Genomic DNA, 18,563 nt, shown 5'->3' on the forward strand with positions numbered 1-18,563 from the left:
ACAAAGTGCTTCTACTGCATGAATTAAGTGGTGACATCAACTGATTGTTAACCTTGTAAAACTTCACAGGGGTAAAACACTATTTACCTTCTGTGCCTTTTGCCTGAAGGTTTTCTTCAGCCTCTTTACTATCTTTGTCCTTCTCTTCAGTTTGCTCTTCTGACGTTTCATTATTTCTCTCAATCTCCATTTGGCTATTATCCCCAGTTTCTCTCTTGGCCTTCTCTGCTTGTTCTGCTGCCTTTTGCTTAACTTCCTCCATCTCTGCTTCTTGTTTTGCTTTCTGCCGCTCCAAAATTTCCTCTGAGGAAGAGAGTGGAGATTTATTTTAGTACTACAGACAGGCTGACTGTGCTATTTTATATAGCATAAAAAAGCACTTCCAAGTTGATGCCCAAAATGCTAATACTGTACCTCTACCCAGACTGAATAATGCTCAATTTGTATCAAATTCATGTCACCAATCTCAGCATAAAAACTCAACAGCTCTTTGGACCTACAATCAAAGGAAGGAATAATGTGCAAAAACCACAAGACAATTCTTGCTCATTATTTAGAATGCAAGGAATATTTGTAAAGATAGCTGATAAACATTTCAGTTTTGTGATTCAAATGAACACTAATTCAGTATTTCTCAAAAAAGTTTTTTTTCCAAAGGAAAGAGTATCCAATCTATATAACCAGTCACAAAGTAATAATTACTTAATTAGAATCTTCAAATCATTAACAGCAGATTAAATTATTTCAAATAGCAAGTCAGAACCATACAGCATCAAAAAAAAATTGGTAAATCTTAGACAGCAGCACAGGATTAGAAACAATGTATTTTTACAAATAATTTGAACATAAGAACAAGGAGTAGGAGTAGGCAATTCAGCTCAAGCCTGCTTCGTCATTTGAGGCGACTGGAGCTGATGTCACCTCAACCTCAACTCCACTTTCTTGCCTGCTTTCAAACCATTACTCATTAAAAGTCTATCTCCTCATATTCAATATTCTGGGGTAGTGACTTCAACATATTCACAACCTTTCAAGAGAAGTAATTTCTCTTCTGCTTTAAATCTGTTACGCCTTTCTGTAAAACTATAAGCTCTCACCTTACATCGCTCCATGAGTCAACATCCTTTCTACATCTACATTGTCTTTATAATCTTATATACTTCAATTAGATCAACTCTCAGTTTTCTAAACTCTAAAGACTATAACCCTAAAATGCTCAATCTCTCTTCTTAAGTCAAGCTCATCTCCAGAATCAAGAATTAAGAACTAGGACGAAGAGACAATTTGCCCTTGATCAAGTAACAGATTCAGTGCCTTATTATTCTGGTATTCCTACAAACTACTTCATTGGTCAGGGGAGTGAAAAGATAGATGTGTGAGGGGGGGACAACACTAATGAAAAAAAGACACGACCTACTTTCACTAGTATCCTTACATACAGATGAGGAAAGACACCACTTTCCTAGAAGCATGGCATTCCAACCAGAACTCTATCAACAAACACATCGACTTGGACCCCATTTCCCACGGTCTGAGAAAGACAATGGGAACTGACAACACTAACCCAAGGAAACCTAAACACAAATAGAAAGCGGATCACTAACACCAGTGTTTCACTGGAGGTTCACCGTTGATGTGACCTAGTATGGCAACGAAACATCTGAAAACAAACTTTCCAGCTCAGTGAGCAAACTTACACCTAGAATCTCAACCTTCGTGCCAAATTTCTCAAAGCTCGCTAACAAAGACTGGCCAGGTGGTTCACAGTAGAAAAAATTCTTGGATTACAGGAGGATACAGATAGATTCGCCAGCTCAATGGCAGATGGTATTTATCACTGATAAGTGAGAGATTATGTACCTTGGAAGAAAAGAAACACTCAATGACTGGAAGAACATTAGGAAGCACAGAGTGATTGTTCACACATTCCTCAAGGTGGCTGGACAGGCTAACAGATCAGTTAAGACAGTACAGTATATGTGGTAGAGATTATAAGAACAGGGAAGTTAACTTGAAGATGGACAGGATTTTATTAAGCCACAGATACAACTGTGTGTGTAATTTGGTAAGTGGACTATAGGAAGGATGTGATTGCATTGAAGGGATACAGAGAAAATTCACCTGAGTGTTGCCTGGGATAGATCAGTCTAGCTATAAAGAGGCTGGAATAAGCTTGAGGTTTTCTCTTTATAGCAGAGAAAGCGGAGAGAAGACCACTCAGGAGTGCAAGATTATGAGGGGCATGGACAGTGTGGACAGAAAGCAGCTGTTCCCCTTAATTGAAGGGTCAATATGAAGAAGGCATAATTTTAGACTTCAAGGCAGGATTAAAGGGGATTTGAGGAAAAAATAACTTGACCCAGAGTGTGGTGAAAATCTGGAATTCACTGCCTAGAAAGGTGGTTGAGGCAAAAACCTCACATCCTTCAAATGCTCATCCAAGTACTTTTTAAAGTGTAATAGCATTCAAAGCTATGGGCCAAATGCTGGAAAGTGGGACTAATGTAACTAGTCTAGTTCATTTGTTGGTGTAGATTAAATGGGCCAAAGATCTCTCCTGCACTGCAAGATTCTGTGATTCTTGCTTTTTGTCCACCTTCTTTGCAGCCATAACTTTGTATTCCTTGCTCTGTTTAATCACTCTACGATCTCTGTATATTATGATCTGCCTGTACTGCATGCAAAACAAAACTCTTTTCACTGTACCTTGGTACATGTGACAATAATAAATCAAATCAAATCTAGAAGCATATTTCAAGTCTTCTTCCAGATGGTGGAGGAGTACGTGTGACAACCACCTGGGACTACACAGCACTACTACAGCAACGACTTGATCTTCATGTTACAATTGTGGAAGTTTGGACTTTTTTTTTTAATTGCCTGCACTTCACTGTTACCATCATAAGAGCAGCTTTCAGCAGAGCATCACTAGAAACTGGCCCCAATAAATGATGACCCTACTAAGTGATCACCATCACCCAGCTGTTCAATATTACTATTGGCTCTCAATCAATGTAAAAATCACCAAAGCAACTTTGGTTCAATGGACGAATGGGCCAACTAGTTACAATAACAATTTAGGAGGAAGTATGTGGGGAAGTATTAAAGAGGCTGCATGATGGACAGGGTAACAAAAATCAACAGATCAATTCAGAGAAATGTTGAGTAGTGCATTTTGCAGAAAAAGGTCATTGAAGCAAGTATAAGTGGTATAACTTAATGTTAGAAAACAAAGATATTGAAAGGGCACAGATGAAGCTGAATTTGTACACGTTTAGACTGTTTAGACCATAACTGCATCACTGTTAGTGAGTATAGAAATGAAATGCATACAGTGGAGGCGACAGCAAGGATAGGAGGAAGAGGGAGAAACAAAGATAGAAACAAAAGACAAACGACAAAAGCATCAAGGCATAAAAAGAGGGGCAAAACAAAAGTAGGCCAAAGTGCAAAATAAAGCTAAGAAGAGGTTAAAAAGTCTAAATTCTTTATGCCTTAATGTGTAGAGAATTCACTTTTCTGATTAATAGTGCAAATAAATACTAATGCAGTTGTAATTAGACAGACACAAAGGGAAAGGGGGGGTGGGGGGGTAACATTGTTAGACAAGAACAAATCAATAGTAAGGATGGAAATTGACTTAGAAAACCACAATGCTGAATCTGCATGGGTTGAGTTAACAAACACCAAGGGTCAGAAAATGTTGTCTGCAAGCCTCAGTATGGAGGTATAAAGGAAGGGATTAAACAAGAAATCCAAGATTCATCCAGTAACCATTTCAGACAGAGAGGAAGAGAAGTTTATTCATAGTGGTGAACCTGTGGAATTCACGACCACAGGAAACAGTTGAGCCCAAAACTGGTAAAATTTCAACGATTTGAATGTAGTCCAATGGGAAACAGGGATCAAAGGACAGGAGGGTAAAAGCAGGAAGCAGCCATTGAGTTGGAAGACCAGCCAAGATCACGATCAATGGTGGAACATGTTCAAAGGGCTGAATGGTTTTCTCCTGCTTCTATTCTCACTTCTAATCCTAGTCTGCTCACTTAGCTGGTCTCAGCCAGGACAGTAGAAGTACAACTGCCCTTTGTCTTTTTCTACCTGTCAGCCAATATTTCCATTTGTGATCAATGTCAGAAACTCTTGTTCAATAACCTACCAAACCCATTGCAAATGTTCACATAAATAATGAATGACCAACTAGTCAAGGTTCTGGAGCCTGTTACTGTCCACACATTCTGTTGTTTGTTTTACCTATTTCTGTATTCACTTGTGTTGCTTTTTTTGCTGTTGAGGCAAAGTTTTTAAAAGGTGTGGTGAACATATTTGAGTTTTTGGACCAAAGGTTAACACCAAAAGGTGAAGTTTTTTTTCCATATCATATTAATATAACTCAATACAAAGGTTAACACTATATTGTGGAGCCAGAAGATACGCTCTGATCCTGCAATCACAAACAGTTTTTTCCACTTGGAAGGACAGTCATCACATCATTCACTATGTCACTATTGCAGAAATCCTTCTATTCAAAGGCAACAAAATTTGAACACTGCTTCTTAAAATAAAAATAAATTGACAGTACAAGTTAAAGAGCTTGTGGAAAACTAGGAGCAGTAACAGCTGCTAGACTAGTACAGGTAATTCAGATACCCAGGTAATCTTCTGGGAAATGAGATTAGAGTCCCACCATGACAGATGGCGGAATTTGAATTCAATAAAAATTTGGAAATAGAAAAGTCTAATGATGACCATAATGCATTGTCAATGGTTTTAAAACCTATTGATTCACTAATATCCTTTTGTGGCAGAAAACTAGCATCCTTACCTGGTCTGGCCTTCATGGAGTTGCCACATAATTTCCTGAGTATCAACCATGAGTAAAGCAAAAAAGGAATGAAACTGGGCAGACCACTTGGCTTCAATCAAGTCGCTGGAAACAACAATGACAAACATAGATTTATCAACCCTCCAGAGCCCTACCTACTAACATCTGGGAGCTAGTTTCAAAATTTGGAGACTTGTCTCACAGACTAATTGATCCTGACATGATCATACTAATGGAATCATGCCTTACACACAATGTCTGAGACATTGCCATCACCATCCTTGACCACCAGCAGAAGTGGCACCACACTGATATGCAGCTGACTGGGAGTTGGCCAATGTGAACTGAACCAGCCACACAAATACTGTGGGTGCAACATCAGATTAGTGGCAAGAAATCCTACAGCAAATAGCTGACCTCTTCACTCCCCAGATCCTGTCCACGGTCTATATGGCACAAATCAGGAATGTGATGGAATACACAACACTTGCCCAGACAGCAGCAGCTTCAACACTCAAGAAGCTTGACACCGTTCAGGACAAAGCAATCCCTTGGCTGGCATCACATCCATAAATGTTCACTTCCTCTACCATCAACACTCAGTACACGCTGTGGCTACAACTGCAAGGGGCACTGTAGGCATTCACCAAGGCTCCTTAGACAGTATTTCCAAACCTATAACTATGACCAACTAGATCAGCAGATATATGGGAACACCATCAGTAAGTTCCCCTGGAATCCATTCTCAACCCAGACTTAGAAATATATTCCTTTAATGTTACGTAGTCAAAATCCTGGAACTTAATCCCTAATGACTCCAGCCCAAAACTGATGAATCAGTACTCTTCCTGTTGGAGAAAGCTCCAAGGGAGCAAGGGCACAGAACGTGCTCTGGGAGACTGCACCAAGAGTGACACAGCAGCACAGTTGAGCCCTGAAGTACATAGCTGCCAGGGTCAAAAGCAGGTGGTGAGGGAACCAAGAAAGAAAAATAATACTTGACTTCACCCTCAGGAATTTGCCTCCCAGAGCTGCAGTTGTCACGACAGTCCTTGTTGGCACAAAATCCCACCTTCCTATTGAGAATACCCTCCATTGTGTGGGAGTCGAGTGGCACTCCATATAACTGGAAACTTTGTGGCCAGATATAACACCTACTTGACGATTCAGAAGTCTGAAGTGCAGAGACTTGGGAGTTCTCGTCCATGATTCTTTCAAGGTAAACTTGCAGGTGGAGTCAGTAGTTAGGAAGGTAAATGCAATGTTGGCATTTATTTTGCAGGGACTTAAACATAAAGTCAGGGATGTACTTCTGAGACTCTCGAAGGCTCTGGTCAGGCCATGTTTTGAGTATTGTGCGCAGTTCTGAGCTTCCTATCTCAGGATGGATGTACTGGCCCTGGACCGGGTTCAGAGGAGGTTCGTGATAATGGTCCCAGTAATCAAAAGCTGAACAAAGATGGAGTAACTTTTGACAAATCTGGATCTATACTCGATGGCATTTAGAAGGATAAGGAGGGATCTAATTGAAACTTACACAATACTGAATGGCCTGGACAGAGTGGATGTTGAGAAGCTCTTTCCATTAATAGGACAGACGAGAACCTGAGGGCACAGACTTAGAATAAAGGGAAGACCTTATAGAACAGAGTAAGGAGAAACTTCTTCAGCCAGAGAGTGGTAAATCTATGGAATTCACTGACACAAGCTGTCGAGGCCAGGCCATTGAGTATATTTAAGACAGAGATAGCTGGGTTCTTGATTGTCAAGGGGATCAAGGGTTATGGGGAGAAAGCAAGAGAATGGAGTCAAGAAACCAACCAATGGCTGAATGACAGAGCAGACTCTATGCGCTGAATAACCTAATTTCTGTTCCTATGTCTTATTACCAGCTCTCTCTCTCTCTCTCTCTCTCTTTCTTTTCTTTCTCTCTCTCTCTCTCTTTTCTCAGCTGGAACTGACAACCGGAAGCGGCAGAGACAGGCCACTATAAATGCCGGAGGAAACATCACAGAAGCACTTCACAGGAGGCTCCCAAGCACTGAGGATGTCACCTAGACAGGGGACGAAACGTTTGCAAGACAAATTTCCAGCTCGGCGAACAGAACCACGACAACGAGCACCCGAGCTGCAAATCTTCTCACAAACTTTGAGTGTCATTAACATTGCTATCAAGCAGTATTTGTTAAGCAATAATCTGCTCATTAATGTTCAGTTTGGATTCCACAAATTCCAAGGCCATTCAAGTCCTGGCCTCATTACAGCTTTAGTGCAAAATCTCTCCATTGGTTGGATTGAAACTTGGCACGAAAGATGATGGCTATGGTTGTCTGAGATCACTATCTCAGGTCCAGACATCGCTGCAGGGGTGGCTCAGGATAATATCCTTTGCCCAAGCATCTTCATGCTGCTTCATCAGTGATCTTCCCTTGCTGATTATTGCATAAGGTTAAGCACCATTTGTGACCCAAGCAAAATCTGAACAGTGTCAGTTTGGGCTTATAAAAATCGGAGGTACCATTTATGCCAAACAATGACAATTGCCACCATGAAGAAACCTAACCATCATCCCTTGACGTTCAATGATATTACTGTCATTAAATACCATACAGTCATGATATTGGCGGGTTCCCACTGACCAGAAACTGAATTGAGCCCATCATACATGCTTTCTAATGAGGAATCTTTTAGCACTTCCTGATTTCCTGAGACCTGTCCCATCACCTACAAAAGTACAAGTCAGGAGTGTGATGAAATATTCCTGACCTGTCTGGATGAGTGAAGCTTCAAAAACACTCAAGCAGCTTGACACCTTCCAAGGCAAAGCAATCCTTTTCATTGTTATCTCATTCATAAAATTTCACTCCTCCACTACAGATGCTCTGCAGCAATCAAAGGTGTCGCATCGACAAGATGCGCTGCAGGAATTCACCAAAGCTCTTTAGACAGCACTTTCCAAACCTGCTTCCATCTCAAAAGACAAGGACAACAGATACATGGAAACACCAAGACCTTCAGATTTCCTTCCAAGCCACTCACTATCCTGACTTGAAAATATATCACCGTTCATTCAGTGTTGCAAGAACCCAAAACTCCCCCGTCTTCCTCCAAGAAATTGATTGCAGTTGTTCAAGATGACATCTCAAGGGCAACTGGGGTGGACAGTAAATGCTAGCCCAGCCAGTGACACCCATATCCAATGAATTTTGTTTTAAAAAGCAACTAGTTTAAAATGCATTTACACCATTTTTGCTTCAGTACTTAAGGCATAAATACATCCCAGTCATGTCACCTCAGTGAAAGATAATAATTTGTTAAAACTATCCTCAAAAATGAAAAGGCTAAATTTAATATTAAATTATAAAGTAGTTAAGAGACTAAAATATGCATGCTGTGTTGCTTTGAAATTGGTCACTGCAAAAAATGGCTCAATTCCGAAAAACATAACCAAAATTTTAACAATTGATTTCATTTAAACACATGATACTTATAAGATTGAGAAAATAAGCTGAGCTACAAAATGTGATTAAAATACTATTCATTTTGAATTATAATATTGTTCTGATATTCAGGGACTAAATTCTCTCGTTAAAATTGCTCAAGATGAAACCCAAAAGATCAAGATAAGCAAGTCTGATTTTGTCACAAATACAAACGAAAAATTTTTTAAAAACTGTATCGTGTAAGAACCAGAGTCCCCATCGAGAAAATCTTTTCTCAAAATGTGGAAATCTTACACTTGTAAAATAACACTAACAGAACAGAACAATATCATCTTGTCAGGGAGGCTAATTCAAGATAGATTATTTGTGCAATTCAAGAGGACAAAGGGATAAAAAGTATAAAATAGTTTCTAAATGGACTAAATTTATATTTTCAAATTTTGTACTTCCAAATGTTAGACCAAAATCTTAAATTAGAGAAAATTTGGAGGTTTACCTTCATTTTTATTTTGGGCACCCACCAGCATGTCACTAACGCTGAATAAATGGTTCCTGCCAGTTCTGTACCAATTAAACTTTGCATCAAGTCACTAAGTGGTAAATTACAACTTTTGAAAACAAATGACCAATCTGAATTAGAGGTAAACAAAACAGCTTCCCAACACATATCAATGCTGTACAAAAACTCCATGCAAAATTACACCTGCTAGGTAGAAAATAATCTACAAAATCATAAGATATTGGAGAAGTAGGCCATTTGTCCAAGAGTCTGCTCCTCCATTCAATGAGACTCTGGCTGATCTGGCTGATCTGACAGTTCTCACTCCATTTTTCTGTCTTCTCCCTATAACCCTCAATTCCCTTACTAATTAAAAATCTATCAATTTCAGTCTTGAATATACTTACCAACATAGCCTCTTTGGTTAAATATCCACAGGCTTACTAAAGAAACCCTTACTGTCTAAATATACAACATTTACTGGTTCCACTTTATCTACCCTGCTTGTTACCTCAGAGTGCTAATAACTTTGTCAGATTTGACTTCCCCTTCATGAAACTATGCTGACTCTGCTTGACTATATTGGGTATTTCTAAATGTTCTGCTTTTATTTTCTTTGTAATAGACTCTTCACATTTTCGCAATGACAGATAAGAACATAAGAGTGGAAGTAAGGCCATTCGGCCCATCGAGTCCTCTCCGCCATTCAATCATGGCCTACGGGCATTTCAACGCCACTTACCCGCATTCGCCCCGTAGCCCTTAATTCCTTGTGACATCAAGAATTTATCAATCTCTGCCTTGAAGACATTTAGCGTCCCGGCCTCCACTGCACTCCGCGGCAATGAATTCCACAGGCCCACCACTCTCTGGCTGAAGAAATGTCTCCACATTTCTGTTCTGAATTTACCCCCTCTAATTCCAAGGCTGTGTCCACGGGTCTTAGTCTCCTCGCCTAACGGAAATAATTTCCTAGCGTCCACCCTTTCCAAGCCTTGTATTATCTTGTAAGTTTCTAATAGATCTCCCCTTAATCTTCTAAACTCCAATGAATACAATCCCAGGATCCTCAGCAGTTCCTCATATGTTAAACCTACCATTCTAGGGATCATCCGTGTGAATCTCAGCTGGACACGCTCCAGTGCCAGTATGTCCTTCCTGAGGTGTGGGGACGAAAACTGGACACAGTACTCCAAAAATGGGGCCTAACCAGAGCTTTATAAAGTCTCAGTAGCACAACGGTGCTTTTATGTTCCAACCCTCTTGAGGTAAATGACAATATTGCATTCGCTTTCTTAATCACGGACTCAACCTGCAAGTTTACCTTTAGAGAATCCTCGACGAGCACTCCCAGATCCCTTTGTATTTTGACTTTATGAATTTTCTCACCATTTAGAAAGTAGTCCATGCTTGTATTCTTTTTTCCAAAGTGCAAGACCTCGCATTTGCTCACATTGAATTCCATCAGCCATTTCCTGGACCACTCTCCCAAACTGTCTAGATCTTTCTGCAGTCTCCCCACTTCCTCAGTACTACCTGCCTGTCCACCTAACTTCATATCATCGGCAAACTTCGCTAGAATGCCCCCAGTGTCTTCATCTAGATCATTAGTATATAATGTGAACAGCTGCGGCCCCAACACTGAACCCTGCGGGACACCGCTTGTCACCGGATGCCATTCCGAAAAAGAACCTTTTATCCCAACTCTCTGCCTTCTGTCAGATAGCCAATCCTCAATCCATACCAGTATCTCACCTCGAACACCATGGGCCCTCACCTTGCTCAGCAGCCTCCCGTGTGGCACCTTATCAAAGGCCTTTTGGAAGTCTAGATAGACCACATCCACTGGGTTTCCCTGGTCTAACCTACTTGTCACCTCTTCAAAGAATTCCAACAAGTTTGTCAGGCACGACCTCCCCTTACTAAATCCATGTTGACTTGTTCTAATCCGACCCTGCTCTTCCAAGAATTTAGAAACCTCATCCTTAATGATGGATTCTAGAATTTTACCAACAACCGAGGTTAGGCTAATTGGCCTATAATTTTCCATCTTTTGTCTTGATCTTTTCTTGAACAAGGGGGTTACAATAGCGATCTTCCAAACATCCGGGACTTTCCGGATGACAGCTAATTAACCTTTACTTATCTTAAGCATGAATAAGCATTTTACAATGGCAGTTTTCCAAGTCTTTGTGACAGTTCTAGAATCGAAGGTTCTTGGAAAATTACTGCTAGTGCATCCACTATTTATAGCTAATTCCTTTTGGGTCCTAGGATGTATCCCTTCAGTTCCAGATGGGCCTCATTAGTACTTTTACTCAAATGAAAATTAATGTATTACTTCCTATCTGGCTTTTGTCCCTTAATTATTTAGCATTTTTTGGAAAGCTATTAGTGTTTTCTACAGTGAAGACTGATGTAAAACTCCTACTTAATTCCTCTGACATTTCTTCGTTCTTCATTATTATTTTCCAGCCTCATCCTCTAAGACGACTATCATTTTGGGCTCTCTCTCTTCCTGTTTATATATTTTAAGAAGCTCTTACTATTTCTTTTACTATTATTTGCTATTTTTGCCCATAGCTTATTTCCTGCCGTTTTTGGTCATTGATTTTTATTTTAAAACATTTCTCAATTCTCTACCACTAATCTTTGCTGTATTATGATACTTTTTCTTTCAATTTGATACTATCCTTAACTTAGATAATTAACTCTTCGTGTATTAGGTATGCTGTGTTACAGATGTATAACAGAGTCATAGAAGTACAGCACAGAAACAGATCCTTTAGTTCAACTTGCTCATGCTGACCAGGTATGTAACGCAATCTAGTCCCATTTGCCAGCATTTGGCCCATATCCCTCGAAACCCTTCCTATTCATATACCTACCCAGATGCCTTTTAAATGCGGCAATTGTACCAGCTGCCACTACTTCCTCTGGCAGCTCATTTCATATACACGCCACTCTCTGCATGAATAAGTTGCCCCTTAGGTCTCTTTTATATCTTTTCCCTCTCACTCTAAACTTATGCACTCTCATTCTGGACTCTCCAACCCCAGGGAAGAGACTTTGACTGTTTATTCTATCCATGCCCCTCATGATTTTATAAAACTCTAAGGTCATCCCTCAGTCTCTGACACTCCAGGGGAAACAGCCCCAGCCTATTCAACCTCTCCCTGTAGTTCATATCCCCCAACCCTGGCAACATCTTTGTAAATCTTTTCTGAACCCTTCCAAGTTTCACAACATCCTTACTATTTTTGGCATGCGAATTTAAAATCGAGGCAGATAGATTTTGATCAATTCTGAGAAGTTTTTTTTTAGAAAAGTTGAAAACCTCAACGAGTCATTTGGACAGTGACCTAAATGCATCATTTCTAAGATATATGAGTGCAATCAAGTGCCTGGGAGAATCTCTGCAGAATTAATGGATACAATATTTATATTGGTGAGTTTATGACAGTCGGGCAAACACATTAAGGCAATTAGTTTGAGTTTAGACAGTAAACAGAAGATTCATGGCTACTGATGGGGGAATGGCCTCTCAGAGGAAAGCAACAGCCAAATTCGTTGCCCAATGATTGGTTCTACTAAACAGCAGGAATGAAATAAGTGTGGGAAAGCTATAGTAATAGTGGATTCAATTGTATGGGAATTAAAAAGTTTGTGCGGCTGCAATGGTATGGTATGTTGATGGTATGTTGCTTCCCAGGTGCGTGGGTTAAGGATATTTTTGGAGAGAGTATAGGTCATTCTGGAGTGAAAGTCTGAACAGTCAGTCAGTGGTAATAGTGCATATCGGTACCACCGATACAGGTTTAAGAAAAAACAGGGATGAAGGTCTGAAAGCATGACGTAGGGAGCCACAGCTTCACCATTCTCCAGCTGAAGAAATCCCTCATCTAATTTCTAAAAGGTCACCCCTTCAATCTGAAGCTGTGCCCTCAGGTCCTAGTCTCTCCTAATTGTGGAAACATCTTCCCCACTTTAATTCTGTCCTGGCCTCTCAGTATTCTGTAAGCTTCAGTCAGATCCCCCCCTTCCTCATTCTTTTAAACTTCACTGAGTACAGACGCAGAGTCCTCAGCTATTCCTCAAATGACAAGCCTTTTCATTCCTAGGATCACTTATGTAAACCTCCTCTGGGCCACCTCAAACACCAGCACATCCTTCTCGGGGCTAAAACTTCAAGATATTAGTCTAAACATAGTCTTTTACAGCATCAACAGTACATCTCCGTTCTTGCATTCTCGTCCTCTCAAAATCAATGTTAACACCGTATTTGCATTTTTAACTGCCAAAATGAACCTGTATATTAATCTTAAGGAAATTCTGAACCAGCACTCTTAAGTCCCTTTGTGCTTTAGATTTCCAAAGCTTTCTCGGTTTAGAAAATAGTCTACACCTCTGTGCTTCTTAACAAACAACATAATCACACATTTTCTGATACTGTATTATGTCATTCTTTATACACTTTCCTAGCCTGTTCAAGTCTTTGGCAGCCTCTCTTCCTCCTCACACTACCTGTCCTTCCACCTATCTTTGTCTCATCTGTAAACTTAGCAGCAATACCCTCATGTCCCTCATCCAGATTTTGTTTGAGGTATGACACGAACAGTTGTCCCAATATGGATCCCTACAAAACTCTATTCGTCATTGGCTGCCATCAGAAAAAGACCCTTATCCATCCTCTATGCCTTCTGTCAATTAGTCCATCTTCTGTTCAGCCAGAACCTTTCCCCTAACACCATGGGGTCTCATTTAACAGCCTCCTGTGTGGCACCTTGTTAAAGACTTTCTAGGAATTCAAATAGGTCACATCCATTAGTACTCCTCTGAGGTGGTAATGAGCAAGTTAGACAAAGATTTCTAAAAGATTTGTCAAGCATGACTTCTCCTTAATGAAGCTATGCTGATTCCAAGCTATTTTTCAATGCACTCCCATTTACTCAACAATCTCATCCTTAATAATGGACTCTAAAATCTTAACAACTGGTCTACAGCATCTTGCCTTCTGTCTCCCTCCCTTCTTAAACAGGGTGTTATGTTAGTCATTTTCCAGTCCTCTGGGACCCTCCCTGACTGTAGTAATTCCCGAAAGATCACCATCAATGCCTCTACAACCTGCTCAGAGCCTGCAATGCAGTCCATCCAGTCCCAGTGATTTAGCGGTCACATCTTTCAGCTTCCCCAGCACCTCATCCTTACACTCATCTCTGTCCCCACAAACCCCCAAACTGTAGTGATAATGTTGGGGAAGACACTAAACAGGAAATTAGAGATGTAAGCAATAATAAAAAAAAAGTAGAACTCGAATCATGGGAGACTTGAACTGTCACACAGATTGGGAAATCAGATCAGTAACAATGCTATAGAGCAGTGGTTCCCAAGATGTTCAGTAATGCAGCACACCTCAAATGAGAGAAACAACTGCACAGCACATTACTTTCTTCATATCACTCAATTTTACCCTTTGGCCACACGAGTTTAGAATAGTCATGTCTGAGGATCAAAAGGCCGATACCAAGCCTTTAACTTGATTAAGTTTCACAAGCTTTATGCGCTGTAATTTTGATTGGGTGGAATATTATGACGTTTATTTTGCATTGATTCCATTATCGAAAAGTGAGACACTGGAAAAGCACAGCCGGTCAAGCAACACCCGAGGCAGGAAAGCCAATTATTCGAGCATAAGGTCTTCATCAGGATTTTCATTAGCTTTGCACAAAATTTCATAGCACACTCGTGGCAGTGCACTGGGTGATCGCTGCCTAACAGTAGAAATGCCTGGACTGTATACAAGCAGGTTATACAGGTTAGCATTGACCAGGAATTTAATTAGACATCCTAATAAACATTGTGGTTTCAACAACAACTCAGGAGGTTGTGAATGCTACAACAACTAATTGACCAACTGACTTGAACAAGCTTGGAGAAAGTGAGGACTGCAAATGCTGGAGATCAGAGCTTAAAAATGTGTTGCTGGAAAAGCACAGCAGGTCAGGCAGCATCAAAGGAACAGGAGAAGGGCTTATGCCCGAAACGTCGATTCACTTGAACAAGCTTGTCCATCAAGAGTGGAATCAGGAGTATGACAAAATACTCTTTACTTGCCTGTATCACAACAGCACCAATAACAACTGAGAAACTCAATCATCCAAGGTAAAGCAGCCCAGTTAATCAGCGCTCCAACTACAAACAGTATTTAATCCCTCACTATCACCACAGTGTTAGGAATCAAAGCCATCTTCTAGGTGCAAGGTACCAACTTGCTAAGAGTACTTCAATAGCACCTTCAAAAATACAACCTCTTCCATCAGGAGAAACAAGATGAGCAAGCACGTGAGAACATCAAAGCCTCTGATTTCCCAAGTGATCTACCATTCCAACTTGGAAATATAGACCATTTCTGCAATACTGCTTCCTCAAAAATTTGCAGTTCACAACCAAACAGACTGTGATTATATCTACATTAGAAAGGGTACATGTGAGATTCACCAGGATTTTTCTTGAGCTGTAGCAATTCAGCCACAAAAAGAGACTAAATAGGCTATGGCTGTTTTCCTGAGAACAGGGAAGGGGAAGGGTATCTGATCAAGGTATACAAACTTTGAGGGGTGCAGACAAGGTAGATGTGGAGAAGCCTTTTCCTTAGTCAAGCAATTAATAACCACTGACAGAGTTTTAAATTAAGGAGAAGGAGATTTAGATTGAATTTGAAGAAAACTTCTTTCTTCCTGAGGATTGTAGGTGTCTGGTACACATTACCTAAAGGGTGTTTAAGGCAGGAACCCTCAACACAGTAAAAGATAAACACTTGAAACTCCAGGGCATACAAGACTACAGGTCAAGTGTTGGAAAATAGGATTAGAACAGCTGAATATTTGATGACTGCCACAGACACAATTGGTCGAAGCATCTCTTTCTATGCAGTAAGAACTTTATGATGCTAAGAACTCCACATTGCATCAGGAAAACTCTCAGCTCCTTCTCAAGTACAATTAGGGACTCAATCAAATCAGTAATTGCCTTGCCATGACTTAACATGAAAGAAAGGGTCCAATATTATTTTGCTACTGGTGAATGTTAACTTTGCATGCCCTCAGCTACTTCAATTGCTTTCAAAGCATCAAGGATTTATCTTCACAAAGTTAAAATGGATGACCTAACTTCCAATGGGTTCAACTATTAGGTAGTTGGTAGCATGCTCACTTTAGTAAGGAGATTGTAGCTTAAAGTCCCACTTAAACTTGAACACTAAAACCTACCAGTGCCGTTCTCAAAGACTGCTTCAATTTCAGGGTTGTCATCTTGTGGATAAGATATTAAACATCTATCTATGGAGGATAAAATACAGCATTGGTCTGAAGAGCGACAGTGGTGCTTATCCCAATCATTCAGTCAATATTTATCTCTCAACTGATCAATCCCTAAATCAGTATTTTATTATTCAACCCTGTTGTGGAAGCTTGCTGGCTTGCATATTTCCTACATTACAAAAGGATCAGTCAGGCTCACAGTTTGGCGTTTCTGTGTGCATTAGAAGCTAAATGCATTAATACATAGGGCCCTGCTCTTTGCAGACAGAAATTACATGAGTACACACTGCCTATTGTGATGTAGCAAAACAGATGACATCCATTCTCTGGTTCATTTCTCAGAGCAATGCACAGACCAAAGTTAATTTGCCCTGTTTGAAAGTTAAAGCAAACATGGTGGTTAACAGTCAGTCATCATTAACTGGTACATTCTCCAAGACAACCCCTCTACCAGAAGAGATTTTCCAAACAAACAATCAGCACTTTGCTATAATTGCTGTTTTCATTTATTTTGAAATTTCTTGCAAATTTGCCTGATGAATGCAAAACAAAAAGCTTCAAGAAAAATGTCCTTTATACAGCTATACTCAAGTTCTGTACTCCCAAACTAAAGTAACTACACTTCAGAACACTATTCGCTTTAATGTACTTTGGGACATCCTTAAATGGTGAAAGGTGCAATATAAATGCAACTGTTAAAAAACCAACAGAGTCTTTACCGAATATTGCCCAGTTATCTTTCACACATTAGTTCAAGTCTTACTACTGTGAAACTTTGCTCTCTTCACCTCGACTTATTCCATCAAATTAAAAAAAAGACAAAATTCAAACAAAATTCAAGTCATTCCTTGCTTCATCTTGGGGAAAAAAACATTCATTGTGGCGCATGGCTAAGTGATCAAATGATCATGCCAAAATAATTTGCAAGTAACCCAATGCTCTCAAGATTAGTTTTTAGAGTGTTGCCTACCGCCTTGTTGCGTAGGAGTTTGTTTCAGAGTTCCCACAACCTGCAATTCTCCCCAGCCTGGCTCCGTGGAGTCCCCAATTCCTAAATGAACATGAAAGGGGAAAAAAGAAAACTATTGAAGAAAAAACAAACTGGAAACAAAAAGAATAACTAACCTTTGGGGGAGTGAGATAGGTAAAGGAAGGATGCAGACAATATAAATTTAAGAAATGTTACAAATAAGATTAAGGAACAAAATATTGGGGGAAAATTGATAAAACCGAAAGAAAACACAATTAAGATAAAGATTCATGAACAAATTAAGTGGAAAATACCAGAGTGCCCAGCTGCCAAACCCCTTAAGCTATATCTAGGCCTCACCAGGCAAATCTCATGGCAACCTTAACATTCTTCCATAAATCCTTCAAGGCATTCCTATTAAGGCCAGTCTTGACCTTTAAATTCTATCAACATTTTCAATAGAGAATGCTGCAACATTTCATCTTTAGTGGCGATCAATTCATTAAAAATAAATTTTACTTCAACTCTAGCTTGGAAAAATATTTCTTTCAAAGTAGGGTTTTTGAGTTTACAGGACACTATCCAAAGCAAATCTACTTTGACTTGGAGTCTGACAATGAGCATATTAGACCTGGAGACCACTGAAGTCACAAAAGTGAATGTATTTATATTCACTCATCATGTTCAATATCTGGAGTAGTCTGTTAAAACTCACAACACCTGGTTATAGTCCAACAGGTTTAATTGGAAGCACACTAGCTTTCGGAGCGTCGCTCCTTAATCAGGTGGTAGTCTGAATTCACTCCACAGCCACATGTATAACAGTATGGTAGAATTTGAAAGGTGACAACACCTCGGTTAAACTAATAACAGACATCTGGCTGACGAGAATTCTCCAGTTCCAATCTCATATGAAGCTACATCTGATCTCTTAAATTTACCTACATAAAAGCAAATATATGAATTTAAAAACTAAGAAATACCTACGACTTATGGTGTTGGATAGCTCACTGGAGCAAAATACCATTTTTTTAGTTGTGATTCAGTTGCCAATACTGTCAGCGTTTAAAAGTCATGGGTTGAAGTTTCACTCCTTGACATAATCTAGACGGAGATTCAGCACCATGCTGTGCAAAAGCTGCATTGTCAAAATTACATAATACCTTTCAGATGAGACACCTAACCAAAGACCAATAGGTGCAAGAAAAAATGAACAAGTTCCCAAAGACACTATAGATGTTCTCTCTATTGGCTGATCTAATATTTACACTTTAATCAACAATACTAGAATGGATTACCTACTCATCACATTGGCTTTTGTGGAACCTTGCCACAAACAGTTTGGCTGTTGTGTTTCCTACATTACAGCAGAGATTGTACCAAAAAGTACTTCATTCCCCAAAAAACACCTAGAGTAACTGTGAATAACCAAAGCAGTGAAAAGAGCTATATTAAAGCTTGACTTAAGCATTTTATTAAGAGTTCTGGAGTGAGAGCTTAGCTATCC

General features: G+C 39.8%; 1 protein-coding gene across 14 annotated transcripts in view; it reads right to left on the reverse strand.

The window, feature by feature from the left end:
• The window catches only part of bptf (bromodomain PHD finger transcription factor), a 149,386-nt gene that overhangs the window by 90,720 nt on the left and 40,103 nt on the right, over positions 1 to 18,563 (reverse strand). For 9 of the 14 annotated variants that reach the window (XM_072558855.1, XM_072558849.1, XM_072558852.1 and 6 more), the window contains exons 4-5: positions 17,057 to 17,137; positions 88 to 303 (exon numbers count right to left, since the gene is read on the reverse strand). The exons of 1 other annotated variant lie outside the window; for it this stretch is intronic. In XM_072558855.1, the coding sequence (XP_072414956.1) occupies positions 88 to 303; positions 17,057 to 17,137 (297 nt within the window). The remainder of the gene's footprint in view (positions 1 to 87; positions 304 to 17,056; positions 17,138 to 18,563) is intronic. 4 more of the 14 variants (XM_072558859.1, XM_072558861.1, XM_072558853.1 and 1 more) reach the window with 2 other exon arrangements.

Source organism: Chiloscyllium punctatum, chromosome 39 (assembly GCF_047496795.1).
Source record: "Chiloscyllium punctatum isolate Juve2018m chromosome 39, sChiPun1.3, whole genome shotgun sequence".
NCBI lineage: Eukaryota > Metazoa > Chordata > Chondrichthyes > Orectolobiformes > Hemiscylliidae > Chiloscyllium > Chiloscyllium punctatum.